This window comes from Mesocricetus auratus, unplaced genomic scaffold (genome assembly GCF_017639785.1).
Source record: "Mesocricetus auratus isolate SY011 unplaced genomic scaffold, BCM_Maur_2.0 Super-Scaffold_100009, whole genome shotgun sequence".
Lineage (NCBI taxonomy): Eukaryota > Metazoa > Chordata > Mammalia > Rodentia > Cricetidae > Mesocricetus > Mesocricetus auratus.
The window spans coordinates 34,703,892-34,722,633 of record NW_024429193.1 but is presented as its reverse complement, the minus strand read 5'-3'; the positions used below and the strand labels follow the sequence as shown (position 1 = coordinate 34,722,633).

Below are 18,742 nucleotides of genomic sequence, written 5' to 3'. Positions count from 1 at the left end.
CGGTGCTTCCTTTATTCTTTGTTGATGATGTTTTATGATTCCACACATTTGAGGAAATGATTCCAGGGGTGCATCTGAAGGGGAAAGCGGTCTGTGTCTTCTGGGAGAGCTCTGACATTGTCACATGTCGCTGTGCAAGAACTCGGCTCACGGGTGCAGGTCACACAGCCAGTCACTGTTGAAGTTTTTGTTTATTGTTTCATTTCTGATGCTGTTTCTCAAGAGTGTGCATTTGGGGGTAAATCAGAAGCTGTTTTAACAATGGCTAAAACTGCTTGATATGTCCTCCTCTTTTCTGTGTCTTGTGCTGACAAGATGTGGATTTAATTAATAGTGACTAATTATAACATTGTTTCTTTGGGGATAGGGCTTTGAGAATTGTAAGTGAATGATTTGAAATGAGATTTTCTGGAAATCTGGTCTCGTGCTTGATGCCTGTGTAGTTTCGGTGCATTTGGCTCATGACGGTGTTCCCCTTGGATCTTGTTGATTGGAATGATGTTGCTAAACACCGACATTTGATAATGGGAAAGCAGCTCTCCTCCCGAGTAACCTGATGCGCTCTACAGGTCAGCGCAGAGTGTGATTACAGGGCTTCATGCTTCTGTGCACGTGCTTGCCGTGGGAGCATCTTGTCCGTGTCTTGCTGTGGTAGCCAGAAGGCAGACAGATAAGGTTTAAACTCAGGCCAGGTCGGTTGCCAGTACCCTTGGAATCTGTGATGCCAGCACCATCTATCTGCACTGGTGCAACCGGAGCGGAAGAGAACACTTCCGAGTTGGTTCAAAGTCAGCATTATCACTAACAGTGGGAAGCTGGGTATCTTTTCCTTTTTTTCCAGCCTAGATACTTCTTATTGATGTCTTCTTATGCTTGACTTCGGTGGGTTTTTTGGTTTTTGTTTTTCAAGACAGGGTTTCTCTGTGTAGCTCTGCAGCCTGTCCTGGAACTTGCTCTGTAGATCAGGCAGGCTGGCCTTGAACTCACAGAGGTCCACCAGCCTCTGCCTCCCAAGTGCTGGGAATAAAAAAAAACATGTGCCACCAACTCCTGACCTTGACTTTGGTTTTATCCTCTCCTTGTTGTTTTCTCTACCCCACCCCTTCTATAGAAAGTGAGGGACCAGGGTAGTAAAGGAAGAAATAGAGGAAGACAGTTCCTAGACTTACTTCTTGTTTCCCTAACTTCATTCTACTCAATTGTGCTCACAATTTTTAACCCTAAATAGTTATAACAAAAAGAAAAAAATTGAAAATGCTTGTAGACTTCAGCAACAAATATTATTAGTAGAAAAATGTTTCTAAGTTAGAGGACAACATTTGGAGACCTCTGCTCCTGATGATTTCTAAACATAGACACCCCCGCCCCAAGATACCTTATATTCTCTTTAGGGAAACCTTAGAAGTCAGCTGAGGGAGAGGATGGATTCTGAATAGAAGGCAGGCAGCTTTAGCTCAGATATTCTGTATCATTTCTTCTGCATCTAAGGATTGCTAGAGTTTTCTTTTGATTACAAATGTATTTTCACTAAAAAATATTTCAAGTTTCTTTTTTCTGAAGTGCTTTTCAAATGCTCATCTATGGTTATAATAAATAAGATCAAATGTGATAAACAAAAATAAGGGTTTCTGAAAGGTCAGGGGCTGAGCTAAGAGTATTACAGAATAGGATTTGGAAATTTGATAAACATTGGTATAAAATTGTGAAAGTAAATGGAAGGCATGTTGGATTGACTTCTCTGAGAAGAAATGAAAGAAATGAAAGATGCCCCTCTCTTTCTCCCTGTTTCTCCTTTCCTTTCTCTTTTTATCTCTAACTCTCTCCCTGTCACTCATTTTTTCCTCTTTTTCTGGAGAGGGAGGAGAGAGAAGGAAGAGGCAACCAGAACAAGCCACTGTTAACTGGTGTCAGGAAGAGTTGTGACTTAGTGTAATTCACTCTTTTTTAATTTTTAAATTTAAATTTAAATTAGAAACAAGGTTGCTTCACATGTCAATCCCAGGTCCTTCTCCCTTTCCCTCCCCTCCTCCCACACGCTCCCACCAACCCCTTCAATATCCCTTCATTTCCCCAGGGAGGATGAGGCCCTCCATGGGGGTGTCCATAGTCTGTCATTTCCTCCAGGACAGGGCCTAGACCCTCCCCCGGGAGTCCAGGATGAGAGTGCATCTCTCATTGTTGGATGGGCGCCCAAAGTCCATTTGTATACCCGGGATAAATACTGATCTACTACCCAAGGCCCAATAGATTACCTAGGGCTCCTCACTGACACCCACATTCAGGGTGTCTTGATCAGTCCCATGCTGGAATCCCAGCCATCAGTCTGGGATTCAAGAGCTAACCCTTGTCAGGTCAGCTGTTTCTGGGGGGGTTAAACCAGCCCGGTCTTAACCCATTTGCTCATCAGTCCTCCCTCTCTATCACTGGATTCTTTGAGTTCAGCTCAGTGTTTAGCTGTGGGAGTCTGCCTCTGCTTCCATCAGCCATTGAACGTAGGTTCTGTTGGGATTGTAAGCTGGCACTCCCTAGATCTATGTCTAAAATCCATATATGAGAGAGTACATGCCATGTTTCTCTTTTTGTGACTGGGTTACCTCACTCAGGATGGTTTCTTCTAGTGCCATCCATTTGCCTGTAAATTTCAGGATTCCATTGTTTTTTTTTTTCTGCTGAATAGTACTCCATTGTGTAAATGTACCACATTTTCTCTATCCACTCTTCGGTTGAGGGGTATCTAGGTTGCTTCCAAGTTCTGGCTATTACAAATAATGCTGCTATGAACATAGTGGAACAGACATCCTTGTTGTATGAATGGGCATCTTTTGGATATATGCCTAAGAATGGAGTTACTGGGTCTTGTGCTAGGTTTATTCCCATTTTTCTGAGGAATCTCCATACTGATTTCCAAAGTGGCTGAACAAGTTGGCACTCCCACCAGCAGTGGAAGAGTGTTCCTCTTTCACCACAACCTCTCCAGCATAAATTGTCATTGGTGTTTTTGATTTTAGCCATTCTGACAGGAGTAAGATGGTATCTCAGAGTTGTTTTGATTTGCATTTCCTGGATGGCTAAGGATGTTGAGCACTTTCTCAAGTGCCTCTCAGCCATTTTAGACTCCTCTATTGAGAATTCTCTATTTAGTTCTGTAGTCCACTTTTTAATTGGATCCTTTGGTATTTTGGAGACTTGCTTCTTGACTTCTTTGTAAATTTTGGAGATCAGCCCTCTGTCATAGATGGAGTTAGTGAATATCTTTTCCCATTCTGTGGCCTGCCTTTTTGTCTTGCTGACTATGTCCTTTGTCTTACAGAAGCTTCTCAGTTTCAGGAGGTCCCATTTATTAATTGTTGACCTCACTGTCTGTGCTACTGGTGTTATGTTCAGGAAATTGTCTTCTGTACCAATTCATTCAAGGGTACCACCCACTTTCTCTTCTAAGAGATTCAGTGTGTCTGCATTTATATTGAGGTCTTTGATCCATTTGGACTTAAGTTTTGTACATGGAGATAGAAATGGATTGATCTGCATTCTTCTACATGCCACCATCCAGTTATGCCAGCACCATTTGTTAAAGATGTTTTCTTTATTCCATTGTATTTTTTTAGCTTCATTGTCAAAGATCAGATGTTCATACGTGTGTGGGTTAATATCCGGGTTTTCAATTCGATTCCATTGGTCTACCTGCCTATTTTTGTGCCAATACCAAACTGTTTTCAGGACTACAGCTCTATAATAGAGCTTGAGGTCAGGGATGGTGATGCCTCCTGAAGTTCCTTTATTGTATAGGGTTGTTTTGGCTGTCCTGGGCCTTTTGTTTTTCCAAACAAAATTGATTATTGTTCTTTCAAGTTCTGTGAAGAGTTGTGCTGGTATTTTAATGGGGATTGCATTGAATCTGTAGATTGCTTTTGGCAGGATTGCCATTTTTACTACATTGATCCTACCTATCCAAGAGCATGGGAGATCTTTCCATTTTCTGAGGGCTTCTTTAATTTCTTTCTTTAAAGACTCAAAGTTCTTAAGATACAGGTGTAATTCACTCTTAACATCTTGTTTGTCAGATTCAAGTGATCGAGAATGACAGGGCCACCAGAGGTGGACAAGTCTACACTACCAACACCAGAGGCCAGGTGCCTCCACTGGTCACTACAGACTGTGTGATTCAAGACCAAGGTATTTATTTTCAGTGACTTTTTGTTGTTATTATTATGGTTTTAAGATTTCTCAGTGCTTTAAAAGGAAATACCCTAACTCCATTCATCAATACTATTATTGATGGACAACCTCATTATAGCAGGAAATAGACCAATTTGCTCAAGAACCCAAAAGGTGCTGCCAACAGTTATAATCTCTTATGTAGTAGTCCAGAGAACTGCGAGTGGTGTATAATACAATGTATCTGTTTAAGACAATCTCAAATTTTGATTTATAGTTTAAGGAAATCCATCCCACACTTGGGGTGGACTTGTGCACCCTGCTGGGCACTGTGAGCAGAACTGTGATGCTGAGCTCCATCAGTCAACTCCCCTGCTATAGACTGAGGACACTGTTCTCAGCACGTCTCTTAATGTTTTCGTTCTTGGTTCCCCCGCCTTTACACCAGAATAAGGGGAAAATGAGCTACATCCCTCCTGACACAGCCCATGCCTACTCTCATTTTAATCTGCCTGTCAAGCCCCATGCAGTCTCTTTTCCTGTTGTCCATGCTGAGTCAAAATATGACGATGGACTTAGCACTGCAGTTCAGTGGTAAAGCTGTGTGGGAGGCCCTGGGTTTGATCCTCGGAACCAAACTGGAAACTTGGTGAAGTCAGAATACACCATTTTGATGGCTGTCTACTCTATCCTGGAAGTATAACATCATCTCCCTTTAGCTCAGAGTTGTCCAGCCATCAGGACCCAGTCATCTCCTCATATTATCATTAGACATTAATTTGAGACCTCTTTAGGTTCTCCGTCTGGGTTGCTGAACCAAGTGGTCATATTGGCCTAGTAGCACTGTCAAGTACAGGTGGCCATATGCCCTTTTCTTGGTGGGCATTCCTCATTTCAGAGCTAGGCTCCTGGAGTCTGCTTTTTAAATCCCTCCTCAGTCTTACTTTTTTTTATTCTTTCTTTCTTCTTTCTGTGTATGTGCATGCATGTGTATATATGCATATGTATGCATGTATGTATATGCATATGTGTGCATGCATATGTGTGCATTTGTACGTGTATATTTATGTTTGAGGGCCCTGGGCTTAGTTAGTCCTTGTTCATCTTTCCTTTGGCCCTGGTTATTGCTGTAGTGATTTAGCCGACTTCTATGTTCTGTCTCTGTTTAGAGCTCCTAACGGTACACAGCCAATCTGGACTCCAACTCCTATCTAACTATGCACTCAGACTGGCTCTGTGACTGACTGCCTAATACATTTTCCAAACTGGATATATTCTAACCCAATTCTGGTCTCTATCCACACACCCTTAAAAACTGGTTCCTTCCCTATTCTTTGTAGCCTTTCGGTTTTCAGTGATGGCACTTTTAAATTCTTCTTGTTCCTCAGACTCAATGTCTGTATGCCAGCATACATCATTCCTGCAAACATTTATACCATTGTACAGACATATACCCAGAATCTTCCCATCGCTCTGTGCTCTGTCGATATGGGGTTGATCTGAGCCACTACTGATTGTCACATGGCCCCTGCAGCAGCCTCCTCCTGAGCCTCCCTGGCCCTGTTCCTCCTATTGCAGTCATTCTGCACACCCAACCAACGAGACCAAATCAGGTTATGACACCCATAGCTGTGAAGTTCATTTCATTTGTAAAACCTTGAGGGTTTACTGGGTTTCGAGAGTCTACAGGATCTGACCCTGTACATCCTCCAAGCTCAGTCTCAGCCACTGGCCCCCAAAAAACTCCAATCTAAATAACTCCCGCTCTTCCTCTGCCAGGCCTCCTGTATCTACCTAAGTGAATCCCTGTCTCCATTTAGTCTTTTCTCAAATGTTACCTTTTTATTAAGGCTGACCCTGTGAGTATTTAAAATTTCAATTGGCGTCTCACTCTCATTTGTCACATTCTAATATTCTAGATAGTAGACTCGTTCTTTTAGTTTCTGTTATCCATGACCCATTCAAAAGCATAGCTCTATTCTGTAGTCCACAGGAAAACTTAGGGCAATGCCTAAAATTAAGTGGGCAGTCAATAAACATCATTTGATTATATTCTCTCATCCTAATAGATTATAATTCTAAATCTTTTAGATCACTCTTAGATGATAGTTAAGTAATACTAGTTCCCCAGGAGGATGGGGCAAGAGGATTTCAACTTTAAAAGCTTGTCTGGCCTACAGTGAATTCAAGGTCAGCCTGGGCAATTGAGCAAGACTGTGTCAAAATAAAACTAAAAAGGATATGGACATATATAACTCATCAGTAAAATGCTTGTCTCGCATGTGAGACCCTAGGTTCTATCCCTGGTACCAGTGAAAAAAGATTAAAACCTAGGACGGTTCCTAAAATGTGATGGACAGTCAATAAATATTTTATTTTTATTAATCCTTGAGAGTTTCATACATGCATACAGTGTATTTTGATCATATTCACCCCTTTTCTTCTCAGACCCACCCCCACCTCTTGCAAACCCTCCCACTCCCTGTCCTTAAAAAAAAATAAAGGAAACAACCTAGTCCAGTTTGTGCTGCCATCCTGGGTATAGGGCCGTCCACTAGAATGTGATAGACCTACAGGGGCCACACTCTTAAAGAAAACCGACCCTCCCTCCCCCACAAGCTGTTAAGGGGCTTGTGAATCTCTTTGCTCTCCATGCTAGAATGTTGAGTGGGTTGATCTTGGGCAGGGCATATGCTGTGAGCCCATGAGTGCAGTAGTCATGTCATGTCTGGAAAATACTGTCTCACTTAGATCTTCCCAACCAAATTTGACTCTTACGATACTTCTGCCCTCCTCTTCTGTAGTATCCCGAGCCTTGGCTTGGAGGCACAGGTGTGATGTAGTTGTTCTTTCTGTGGCTGAGGAGTCCAATCAGTTATTCTCTGCACTTTGCCGTTGTGAATCTCTGCATTAACTGCCATTTGTTGCACAAAGGAACTTCTCTGATGAGATTAGAGCTGCACTAATTTATGGCATAAAGATGTAACACAAAAAATAAAAGACCCACAGACAGATACTGGGTTCAAGTTTCAAACTGAAAATCAGAGAAGCAAAGCAGCCAAGCCACTGACTCTTACCTCTATCTCAGACAGAAAGGGTTGATCCTGTCTCCACGAGCTCTCCTCCAAGCCTTAGACTGCTGCCTCTCCTCAACATTGCTGGAGACTAATCCCATAATGCAGCCTGAGATATTTGGCTCCTGTCTTTCATATACCTCTCTAGGGATGGGATTAAAGGCATGAGCTCTAATTCTCTTAGACTGATTCCATCTTGTGTAAATCTGGGTGGCTTTGGACTCACAGAGAGATCCATCTACTTCTGTCTCCTGAGTCCTGGGATTAAAGGTACGTGCCACCACTGTCCAGCTTCTATGGCTAACTAGTGTGCCTGGCTTTGCATTCTGAATCCTCAGCCAAGCTTTAATAAATCATAAATAATGCATCACCACAAAAGATACAAATTTAGAGGGCAGACTGATACTCTGTCCATTTAGCAAAATAATAGTAACCCTGGAGCCTGTGAGATCTAATCCAAATTCTTGTCCAGATTTACAGTATCAGGCATGCATTTCCTCCCATGAATAAAGCCTTGAATCCAAGAAGAAGGTGGTTGGTTCCCCCATAACATCCATGCCACTATTGCACCAGTGAGCATTTCTTGCCATGTCATTTGTGACAGCAGCTCAGTGGATCCCCAGCTGGGTGAGACTGCTGATAACCTTCTCCCTAAGCGGCCTAAAGAGTACCTTCTGTCGCTATGGACGGTAGCCAATATGTAGGAAGCTTCCTGGTCAGTACTAGCTTGATGTCTCCATATCCTAAGCAAAATATGTAGTGTCGTCAGTAGTAGGATCTTACCATCAAGTTCTGGTGGGAAACCAAGGGCAATGAGAAAAAGCACTGAGCTTTTCACTTGACAACCTATGGCTTTTGAGAGGAACATTATCTTCTGTGTAGGGTAACTCCAATTAAATTCTTTTATATGGAAAAATGTATATGGATCTTATAAAATAGGAGGTTTCCATGTGACTTTCCCAAATATCCTTAGTGTTAATTTCTTCTGCCTTGGCCCTCTGTCTGCTTGAACTTCCGTCCCCATCACCACCATCCCCTTTTTGCATTACCTGTGCTCTGCTAGCCTCTCTCCCTTGTGGTCTTTTATCTCAAAGACCATGACCAAAACCAGTTTGGGAAGAAAAGGGTTTATGTGGCTTACACTTCCAAAGCACAGTCTACTATTGAGGGACTCCAAAGCAGAAACCCAAGCAGAGTAGGAACCTAGAGGCAGGAACTGAAGTGGAGACTGTAGAGGAACTGGCTTTCTCCTTATGTGCTCAACCCATGTTGTTACAACCACTCAGGACCACCTGCCCAGAGATGGCACTGTGCGCAGTGACCTGGTCCCTTCCACATCAGTCATTAGTCAAGAAAATGCCTGTAGCCTTGCGTATAGGCAATTGGATGGAGGTATTTTCTCAGGTGAGGTTCTTCTTCCCAGGTAACTTTAATTTGAGCCAACTTGAACAAAAAATCACCAGGGTACTCTCTCCCCACTGGTGGTAATTTTCTAGTTCCCTCAATTCTAACAGATACCCCAAGTGAAGCAAATAATCTAATGACTCAACACCAGGATGATTGAGAACATGTGATGTTTGTTTTCTTGGACCTGGGTTATTGCAGTCTGCATGTTTTCCAGTTACATTAATTGATCTGCAATTTTCATAATTTAATTTTTATGGCTGAATGAAGTTGGATTGGGTATAGGTATCACATATTCATTATCCATCGCTAGTTAATAGACATTAAAGCTGTTCCTATGCTCCGGCTGTTGTGAATAGAGCAGCTATGAACATGTATCATGCATCTCTGGGGCACGATATAATCTTGGGTATGTATCCAGGAGTGGGCTAGCTAGGCCAAGGAATGGTCACACTTACTTCTCTAGTAGCAGTGCCAACTTGGACTCCTATCAACAGTGCCCTAGGGTTCCCCGTTCTCCACATCCTCAGCAGAATTTGTGGTTGTATATTTTCTTGATCTTAGCTATCCTGACTGAATTAAGACGAAGCCTCAAATTAGTTTTAATTTGCATTTTTACTGATGACTAGGGATGGTGAATACTTATAAGACTATTTCTCAGCCATTTGTGTTTCTTCTTCTGAGAAATATTTAGCTCCTTAGCTGACTTTGTAATTTGGTGGTTTGTTTTCTTGGTGCTTAGTTTTTTGGGTTTTCTTTTTTTTTTGAGTTTTTGTATGGTACAGGCACTAATCCTCCATCAGATGTGCAGCTGGTGAAGATCTTTTCCATTCTGTAGGTTGCTTCCTTTTTAATTGACTAGTGGTTTCCCGTGCTCTACAGAACTTTTTAATTTCATGAAGTAGCTCTTGATGATTACAGGTCCTATTTCCTGGGTGACTGGTGTTCTGTTCAGAAAGTCTTTACCTGAGCCTAAATCCTGAAGTGTACTCATTCTTGATCTGGAGGTTCCAGAGTTTGGGGTCTAATGTTGAGACCTTTTATCTCAACTGATTGTTATTCAGGTAAAAAAAAAAAAAAAAAAGAAGGATCCTTCTACATGAGATATTCAGTTTGCCTGACACAATTTGTAAATTATGACACAAATTAAATTGTTCTAATGATTAAACTATTCTTCATGTGTGCCATACAATGAAAGTATTTGGTCACGAAATCTAATGTATATTTAAAAGTGATTAGGATGATTTTAAAAATAAAATTTCTATTACAAGTAGAATTTCAATTTATAAATTCAGTTTACAAACTTAGGAAAAATGTAGCAAATTACAGCTGTATTTGACAAAGCCTCATTTGATAGTATGACATGTTGTGCAGATACATACGTGCCCATGGCAGATGTGTTGGTAGAAGTGAGAACAAAAAAAAATGATTGTTGTGCTGGAGAGATGGCTCAGTAGGAAAGAGGAAAGAGCAGTTGCTGCTCTTCCAGAGGACCCAAGTTGAGTTCCTAGCACCCATGTTAGGCAGCTCATAGCAGCCTGTAACTCCAGCTCCTGGAGCTCTAGTGCCCTCTTCTGGCCTCATGGGCACTTGTACAAAGTGCTTATCTAGTCTCCTCCCCCTCCCCCATCAGACAGCCACAGCCATAATAAAACTAAGAGTAACTGTGGCCCTAAAGCTGTATTCCTTCACGCCTTTGTGTCTCTTTGTTTCATGTCTCCCATTAACTCTAAACCCTCTCCAGTCTAAAACTGGATTGCATTAAAACCCAGCTTATGGGAAACAATAATTGTAATAAAACACTTCTTTCATATCTCTCTAGTAAAATTCACCACGTCTTATGTATGTCCTTGGAGTGTAGATTGCAGAATTTTACAGTGCTCTTTTAGAAACAAAGAAGAGTTTATAGATAAGAGTGGATTGGTTAGGCATACTCTCGTTTAAGTATCTTGGACCAGACATTTACCCTAACAAGTTTTGTCTGTGTGTGACTTTGATTCAGGCCACTCGAGCCCCCGGTACATTCGCTGCACCACCTACTGCTTCCCCTGCACATCTGACATGGCGAAGCAAGCTCAAATCCCACTAGCTGCTGTCATCAAACCCTTTGCTGACATTCCATCAAATGAGGTAAGAATGATTTTAAAAAGTGATTTGTCTTCTCAGCAATTCACTATACATTATTCCTTACTCCAGGAAACTAGAATAAACTTATACAATATGCAATTTAAAAACAGCTAGTCATTCAATTCATGTGTAAATCAGAATCTCATAAGCAATATTATCTAGTGCCCTGGATACTAATCATGATGGTCTGAGTCATGTTTTCACCCACTGTGATGGTGCACACAAAAAGTGTTGCCGAGGAGAATGCTGTGTGGTGACAAACCACGGGTCTAGCAGGGATGCCTTATGCCCATTTCAGGGTCCCGCCACTGAGGTGTTTTGTTGGGAGAAATCCTTGATCTCAATACATCTGCTTCAATAATTACTGTACCAAAATGTTCATAAACTAAGTGTTAGAAACACAAGGTAGATAAATCTATGTGTATTTGTTTGTAGGGGTATACCCGATATATAGTTTACTAGTTAGAAAAAAGAAACAAAGAAAGGAAAGCGTTGCTATTAATATTGATCAAGTATTAGGTTGCTGAAGTATTTGATCAAGATACCCAGACTGATGCAATTGTAGTCCTCACTGAAGCCATTTTTTAGATAATGGTCCTTTGTGACAGCTACTCAAACGTACAGGGAGAGAGCCTATAGTGGAGTGAGTCTGTGACATGACCAACTGATCACAGGAGTGCAGCCCTTATTCTGAGCTACTGGATTCCTGTGACTGTGCTAAAAGTTAAGAGTCCCCACTACCCTCTCTAAGGACCCTCAGGCTTGGGTCTAGGGATCTTTAGAGGGAGGCTGATCTGCTATAAGTAGTAGCAGCGTCTACTTAGGGAGGGGGAAGAGCCTCTGTTGGAGAGAGCAGATTTGTTCCCTTTCTAAGGATGTGGATGAGGGGAGGAAGCCATGGGAAGGAAGAAGGATGGCGTCCATTCGTACAGTGGCCAATGCCGTAGGATCTCTTCTCTTGACGATGGACTGAACTGAGGAGAATGAGTCAGGGGAGGCCTGGAACTGGTCTTAGAACTCTAGAAACCACACATCCTGCATTCAGTGTCAGCCCAGGAAGCATGTTCAGCAATTGTGGTTTCTTCTATCTCAGTGTCAAAAATGTTAAACAAGGCTTTAAAACTAAAAAAAAAATATGTTTCTGAGTGTTTGTCCTGCATGTAAGTACACATGGAGGTCAGAAGAGGGTGTTGGATCTCCTAGGATAAAAGTTATGGATGGTTGTGTGCCTCTGTAAGTGTTGGAAATAGAACCCTGGTCTTCTGCAAGAGCAGTTAGTGCTCTTAACCACTGAGAAACCCTGCCTCTACTCCACCAAAACTCTTTTTAAAAAATCAAAATACTTAAGAAGGGTAAGATAGGCCAACAAATACTGATAAAGAGATCCTGTGGTGTATAACATGTGTAGCTTAATTAAAGTGTACTGTAGCTATTGTCAATGTTTTATTGAAGGGAGGAAAGGGAAGGGAGAAGTGTTGTAATTATATTATAATGTCAAAAAATTTAACTGTTGAACATACAGAAAATTTAAATTGATTTCATATTATCATCTAAATACTATTAAAGTTTGATATTTTCTCACTTACATATCACTTATTTTGGTAGCATTTTAAGATTAGTTGTGAATGTCAATATACTTCACTCATGCACACATTGTTAACAAATGTCCAATATCTTTTTACTGAGACAATTCATTTATAATAAGGATGTACATCCTTTTGTGATCTGTCAATCAGATCCAAGGTCTCATGTTTAAGAAATGCATGTCTTAATGTCAGTTGATTACATTTGAACCAATCTTGATGCCTATCAAGATCTAACCTGTCACAGTTATTCTGGAGAAGTGCCCCGTACTCCTCAGCGTCCCTACCCTTCACACAGCCTCCCACTCTTCTGATTTCCTATGGCAGGTTTGTATTACTCTATTACTCTTCTAGTGCCTCATATGGCCACTATAACCGACAGTAGAAAAGGCTCCCGTGAAAGTGTCCGTCCGTGTGTCCCGTCCTGCCTCCGCCCCAGTCTACAGTGAGGTTTGTAGATCACTAGCCTTTCTTTTGATTTCTGAGTAGTATTTCACTGTACAGGTATGCCAATTTGCTTACATAGCATTTCATAGATGTGCAGGCTTTCTCTACCTCATTAATATAACTGCTGTGAAATGTTGTACAAGTTTTTCCATGAACATATGCTCATTTTCGTGAGGTAATATCCACGAACACTTTGAAGCCCCTTAAGGTATACACTCTGTGGTTTTACAAGAAACTCGCAGACCATTTTCTGAAGTGGTTACATCATTTTGCTCACTTTGCATTGGCATGCCAGGTGCTCCGTATCTGCCCCATGATCCGATGATATCCTTACTTTAATGTTAGCAATCATGATGGGTAGAATCCATGAAATACTTTTTTATTTCAAGGTTTGTGTTCATTTCAAATGATACACCAACTAGTAAGCCATTCATATACACGTAATTCATCATTAGTGTCAATATTTTTATGAGTTTTTAGAGAATGAACACATCCTAGGTATATGTAATTTCTCCTTTACTGAGAAACGATCCTTCGTCTCTAGGGACAAACACAAATACACTTGATGTTTATCCTCACCTTATGACCTTATGACAATATGTAGCGTTATTCTTCACTTAACTGGGATGGTGACACTTGAATAATAAAATGTGAACATTCACAGTGGAGAACCAGTCCCCTCCCATGCTGCTACCCCGCCATCTGCTTTTCAAACAGCCCTTACCATTCTTTGAGACTCCCTTTTACAATCGAACTATCCATATACCAGCATACATGTATTCACCCTGTAATAAAATCAATCGTGAATTACTAGATTAATGCTGGCACAGCTCTCCACTTTTCTGTTTTCTGTTAGTGTGTCTTGCACTCATCCCATGCTGCTGTTCACAAAGCTCCGTCATCCTTAACAGTGGGGAGACGTACATGTTAATAAGGAAAACATTGTTGACCACCGTGCGTGTCAGTGTGAAGCACACTGATTTTGGCAGTACTGAGCTTTTGCAGTCCGAGTCCCAAAGCTGAGAGCTGTGTTCCTGGAAGCATGCTTAGAAGATCCGTGGATCCCCCTCCTCCTCAGGATGGGGTTGTTGCAAGTGTACTCTCTCTGTCTTGCCTCTGTGATCTGTAGCTTCCATAATCAGGAGAAGACGATTTATATCTTAAAGGCTATCCCCCAGAATATGTAAAATAAGACAGCATCCTAGGCAGAAGTTCTGTTGTGTATCAAAATCCTGGATGTGGGGATGTGGGATTTAGGTCCCTGACAGTATCATTTTGGGGTATACTGGTCTCATTGCAATGAATTTGCCCAGTTTTTAACTGGGCACAAGCAAAAACTACTCTTTATCTTCTCCTGAGAAAGCTAACTTGGGTCAAGCATCTCTGGAAGGGGGTTGGGACTCAATCAGTAAGGTAACAACTTCATGGGCGATGCAGACCTCAGTTTTGATCCCAAGTCCACAAATAAAAGATGAGCACAGCGGTCCATATTTGTTGCTCTAGCACTGGGGCAGAAGAGACAGGAGGTCCTGTCTGGACAGCCAGTCTAGCAGAATTAGGGAGCTCCAGGTTCAGTAAGAGACCCCGTCCCCCCAGAGTAAGTTGAACAGTAATGGAGAAAGACACCCAAAATTGACCTTAGCCCCATCTACACATGGACACACATATGCATATACTCCCACACACATACCTGCATCACCCACAGACGTGTGCTCCCCAGAATAAAACTCAACTGTTGTTTGCTGAGGACATGACTCCTTAGCCATCTTACTATGTATTTGTTTCAATATAGGCTGGCCTCCATCTCACTATGTAGTCAAGGATGACCTTGAACTTCTGGTCCTCCTGTCTCCACCTTCTGAGGGAGGAATGTTACATGGGGCTGGAAGCCAGGAGCTCCACGCACACAAGACCAGCACTCTGACAGCTGAAGTACACTCCCAGTCCCCAGCCTTCCTGTTACCATGTTAGTACTAATAATGTAATTATTCAATGATGTGTTTCTAAGAATTAAGACTGCTATCGAAGGAGATTTGGAGTGTTGTTGGGGAAAAAAACTTTTAGCTATTAATGCAAGCCTTTCCCCAAGTCATACAGACATTTATATCAAGACTGAATATATGCTTCCCGGGTTTTAAAGTCAATAGTTTCAATCGAATGCTCTCTACCCTCAAGCCTGAAATGTCCCTTTGTGTCAACTTGAGCTTCAAGAAAGTCTCCAGGCTTTCCAAAGCCTAGCAGGTGAAGGTAGACTGATTGCTGACTTTTGAAATCTGGCTTGGGGAGAAGCTATGTTTAAGAATAAAAATAGAAGCCGGGCATGGTGGCACACACCTTTATTCCCACCACTCAGGAGGCAGAGGCAGGCAAATCTCTGTGAGTTCAAGACCAGCCTGGTCTACAAGAGCTAGTTCCAGGACAGCCTCCAAACCACAGAGAAACCCTGTCTCAAAAAACAAACAAACAAAAAGAATAAAAATATGTTGTTCTCTCAGTGTTTGGAGACAGTGTATACTGCTCAGCTAGACGCCTGTGACAGTGCTGCCTCCTCTGACAGTATATCCTCTCTCTGTCAGAAGCTCCGCCCCTTTCCTCAGAGCAGCAGGAGAAGGGTCTTTGTGAATGTACAGATGTGATGGACACTGAGCCTACTATTGCAGTGTCTGCCTGCTCAAAGAAGCCGGTCATTTTTACTGATGGAAACAGAAGGAGCAGAACAGGGGTGTGGAAGGGTGCTGGTCTGCGGGCAGCGGCTCATGAGGCTGTTCTTTGGCACAGTGCCTACTGCAGGGGCATTTAGCTGTACCTAAAGGGGGGAGAGCACCAGGAATGCACTTTGTTCACAGGCATACATTCAGACCCGTAAATAAAAATAAATAGATTCAAATAGAATACCTCCCTAACAAGCAGGTTATATAAATACAGTTTCCCATGAATATCATTTAAAATTAGTGCCCTGTGTTATAGGTGGCTTGTTATTTTCAGATTACCTAAATGTTTAGGATTTTGTCTGTAGTGGGCTAACAGGGCCGTCACCACCACACTGTAACAGCTTTCCGAGTAACACCCTGATTTGGCAGCTCTAAAACAATTTATGTAGTACAGCTTCTTAAGAGTTGGTTCTGTTGTTTGACAAAACCTTTAAAAGTATGCATTGTGTTAGCAACGGCCTGCAAAATCAAACCTTGCCAGGAAGTTATCATCAGGGACTGTTTCTGCCAGCATTTGCTTTGGAGATACCTGCTGCTTCCAAGGGCAGGGCTGTGTCCTCATTGTTGAACATATCACACTGCTTTTAAACTAGGCTTTAAGTGGGACCCATTCCTATGTTCAAATACAGTTGACCCCTAAGTATTTTTTCATCAAGTTACTGATCATTTAAAAAAATTGTTAAATAATTTTACTTTTGATGCAATATTCTAAAAAGTGAGGTGGAAATCCTCTTGATTTCAGATACCAAAAGACTGAAGGTTGTAAATAATCTCATTTGGATTCTTTTCTAGGAAATATGAGACTTTTACATTTTGTTCATTCACAGATACACAATGAGTAATATCCATTATAAACCAGATGGCAGAAGCTTTTTTTCCATCTGTGTATACTTTTCCATAGTAAGTGAACATAATAAAAGGTCATTTGCTTCCTTGTTGCCTTAGCAGAGTTGAGCTTTGGTCCAAAGCTCTACACTTTGCTGAAGGCATCTTTCTTCCTTTGTGCTAGGAACTGAACTAGACTTTAGAGATACGGAGAAAACCACAGCTACCCTTGACCATGACATAAGAGGAATTTGCACAGAGAGAGAGAGAGAGAGGGAGGGAGGGAGGGAGGGAGAGCTATTTCTTTTTTTCAGTGTGAAAAGGGGTCTACATATCTAGTCTTGTCTGTGGAGTTGACATTTAGGGAGCATTTCCCCTGAGATGTACTTTAATAAAGTAGGTTGTCCTCCTGTTCCTTACTCCTTTGATACTTTCTTTGAATGACTTCCTATTCTCCTAACTTAGTATACTTGAGGAAGAGACCATTGCAAAAAAAGAATGGACGCCCAAGAGCTGGCAAATAGTGCTAACAGAAAACGAAAATGATCCTAGGACCAGCATTTTCTGCCAGGGGAGGGTTCACACCCACATGGAAGGAACTGACGGCCACACATTTGGCTTTTCAGGCAGTCTTTAGTGCAGGAGGTGACTTATTTTGGCAGAGCAGCTCCTCTGTTTAACATACCAAAGGAAAAACATTCTGTCTCCCCAGAGCATAGTTTATGTCAGGATGACCATGTGCATCCATCCTCCTTTCAGGAAAATTACAGCCTGTAAAGCACATGTCAGCCTCTTCCTCCCTCCTCCCCTTTCTTTGCTCTTTTTTTCTTTTATGATGAGGCTCTGCAGGTCTGGGCTGTTTAAGGTTGCAGGGCTAGGAATCGATGCTGCTGGAACTCTGGTTGGAAACTGGAGTTCCTCAGGCTCCCTTAGGCTGAGAGGAGCTGGCCAGGGTTTTATTTGGTTAAGTACATAGAAGGGCATTCCTCCTTCTTACTAATAACAATGGGCTATTTTGTTGCTCTGAGTTTATGAATGAACTTGCAGCATGAAGCCAATCCTTCATAGTCCTGGAAGGCCAAGATCAACCAGAATCCATCAGTGGATGGAACAGAGTTCTTTTTGAATAAGTAGGATCTCCTTAGAGTTGTATAGATGAAGATCAACTAAAGCCCAGAAATGTGGTCAGTTTACAGGTGTTTGGGTTTCTAAATTAGCATTTTCAGCATAGCCACTCATAATTGAATCTGATGATGAATGTTGCTAATGAAGTATAAGTTTGTATCATATATTGATAAACCATTTTGTTTTGTACTAGTAAATAACTATAGATACCGTTTATAGCTTTATTCACCTTTCCACAAACTCTGTGGTTAGTAAAAACCATTTTGGAATCCACTGATGCATTTTTAATAAGCTCATCCACATTCATGAGAACTAACTTAACTTGTTCTCTCTTATTAACAAGACAGGCTACTCAGAAAAGACAGACATTAAGGCAGTTATGAAGAATCTTAAGATATTTAGGGAACCAGTGAAAAAATTATAGCGAATGGCAACCATGTGACAGAAATCCAGGTGAGGACCAGAAGGTGATCAGACTTCTGCCGGGCCTTACTGTTAAAACCTTGGCCTCCATTCCTGGGCAGAAGCAGTCTGTCCCTTCCAGACTGCAGGACTAGAAGGCAGGTGCTATCTGTCACTTATCCAGTCTGCATTGAGAGTCCCCTGTGCGCTGGCAAATATTTATAGACTTCATGTGTTATTAGAAGTTCACGTGAACAAATACACAGCTCCTTCTACATGTATCGATGCTCTATAATTAAACTACTACAAAATATCGTGGCCTCTCTAGTTCCTTGTGGAATTTAAAAGACTTTCAACTACAGTTATTTTTGAACAGATGTTTCAAAATCCCAAATTAACTATTAAGATGTGTGCTATCGTATAGTCCAAAGCCTTACTGTAATCTCTTGAATATATTAGCCAAAGGAAAAACCTGGAAAGTAAAGTGCACATGCTGAAATAGAGCTAAGAGCACTGGATAAAACACTAGAGTACCTTTATTGTATAAGGTTACTTTGAAACTAAATCTTAATCCCTTGGTGGTTTGGGTCACTCTTGTGACGCTGTGAACAAATCTGGCAGCTGAAGAGTGTGGCCAGATCCTTTACAGAGCTGTGCTGTCATGTCGTAGCAGACTATGGCGAATTCACATTTGTCAGGGCAAAGTGTCTTTGAATTCTCTTTGTTTAGTTTAGAAACAAAATGCACTGAGCTACTTTTGCAATCACAGAGGTAGTCTCTAACATCCTTCATTTTTGTTAGATGAAGAATGACCTCAGGGAAAAGAAGAATGAAAGGAAATCACCTTGCCATACTTTAATGTACAGGGCAAGTAAATTTTGTAGTTTAC

At 41.6% G+C, this 18,742-nt stretch overlaps 1 protein-coding gene across 2 annotated transcripts in view; it reads left to right on the top strand.

Moving 5' to 3' along the window:
* Sec24d (SEC24 homolog D, COPII coat complex component) overlaps nucleotides 1-18,742 on the top strand; it is a 92,818-nt gene that overhangs the window by 29,204 nt on the left and 44,872 nt on the right. For both annotated transcript variants that reach the window (XM_040751914.1, XM_040751915.1), the window contains exons 7-8: nucleotides 4,062-4,173; nucleotides 10,636-10,763. In XM_040751914.1, the coding sequence (XP_040607848.1) occupies nucleotides 4,062-4,173; nucleotides 10,636-10,763 (240 nt within the window). The remainder of the gene's footprint in view (nucleotides 1-4,061; nucleotides 4,174-10,635; nucleotides 10,764-18,742) is intronic.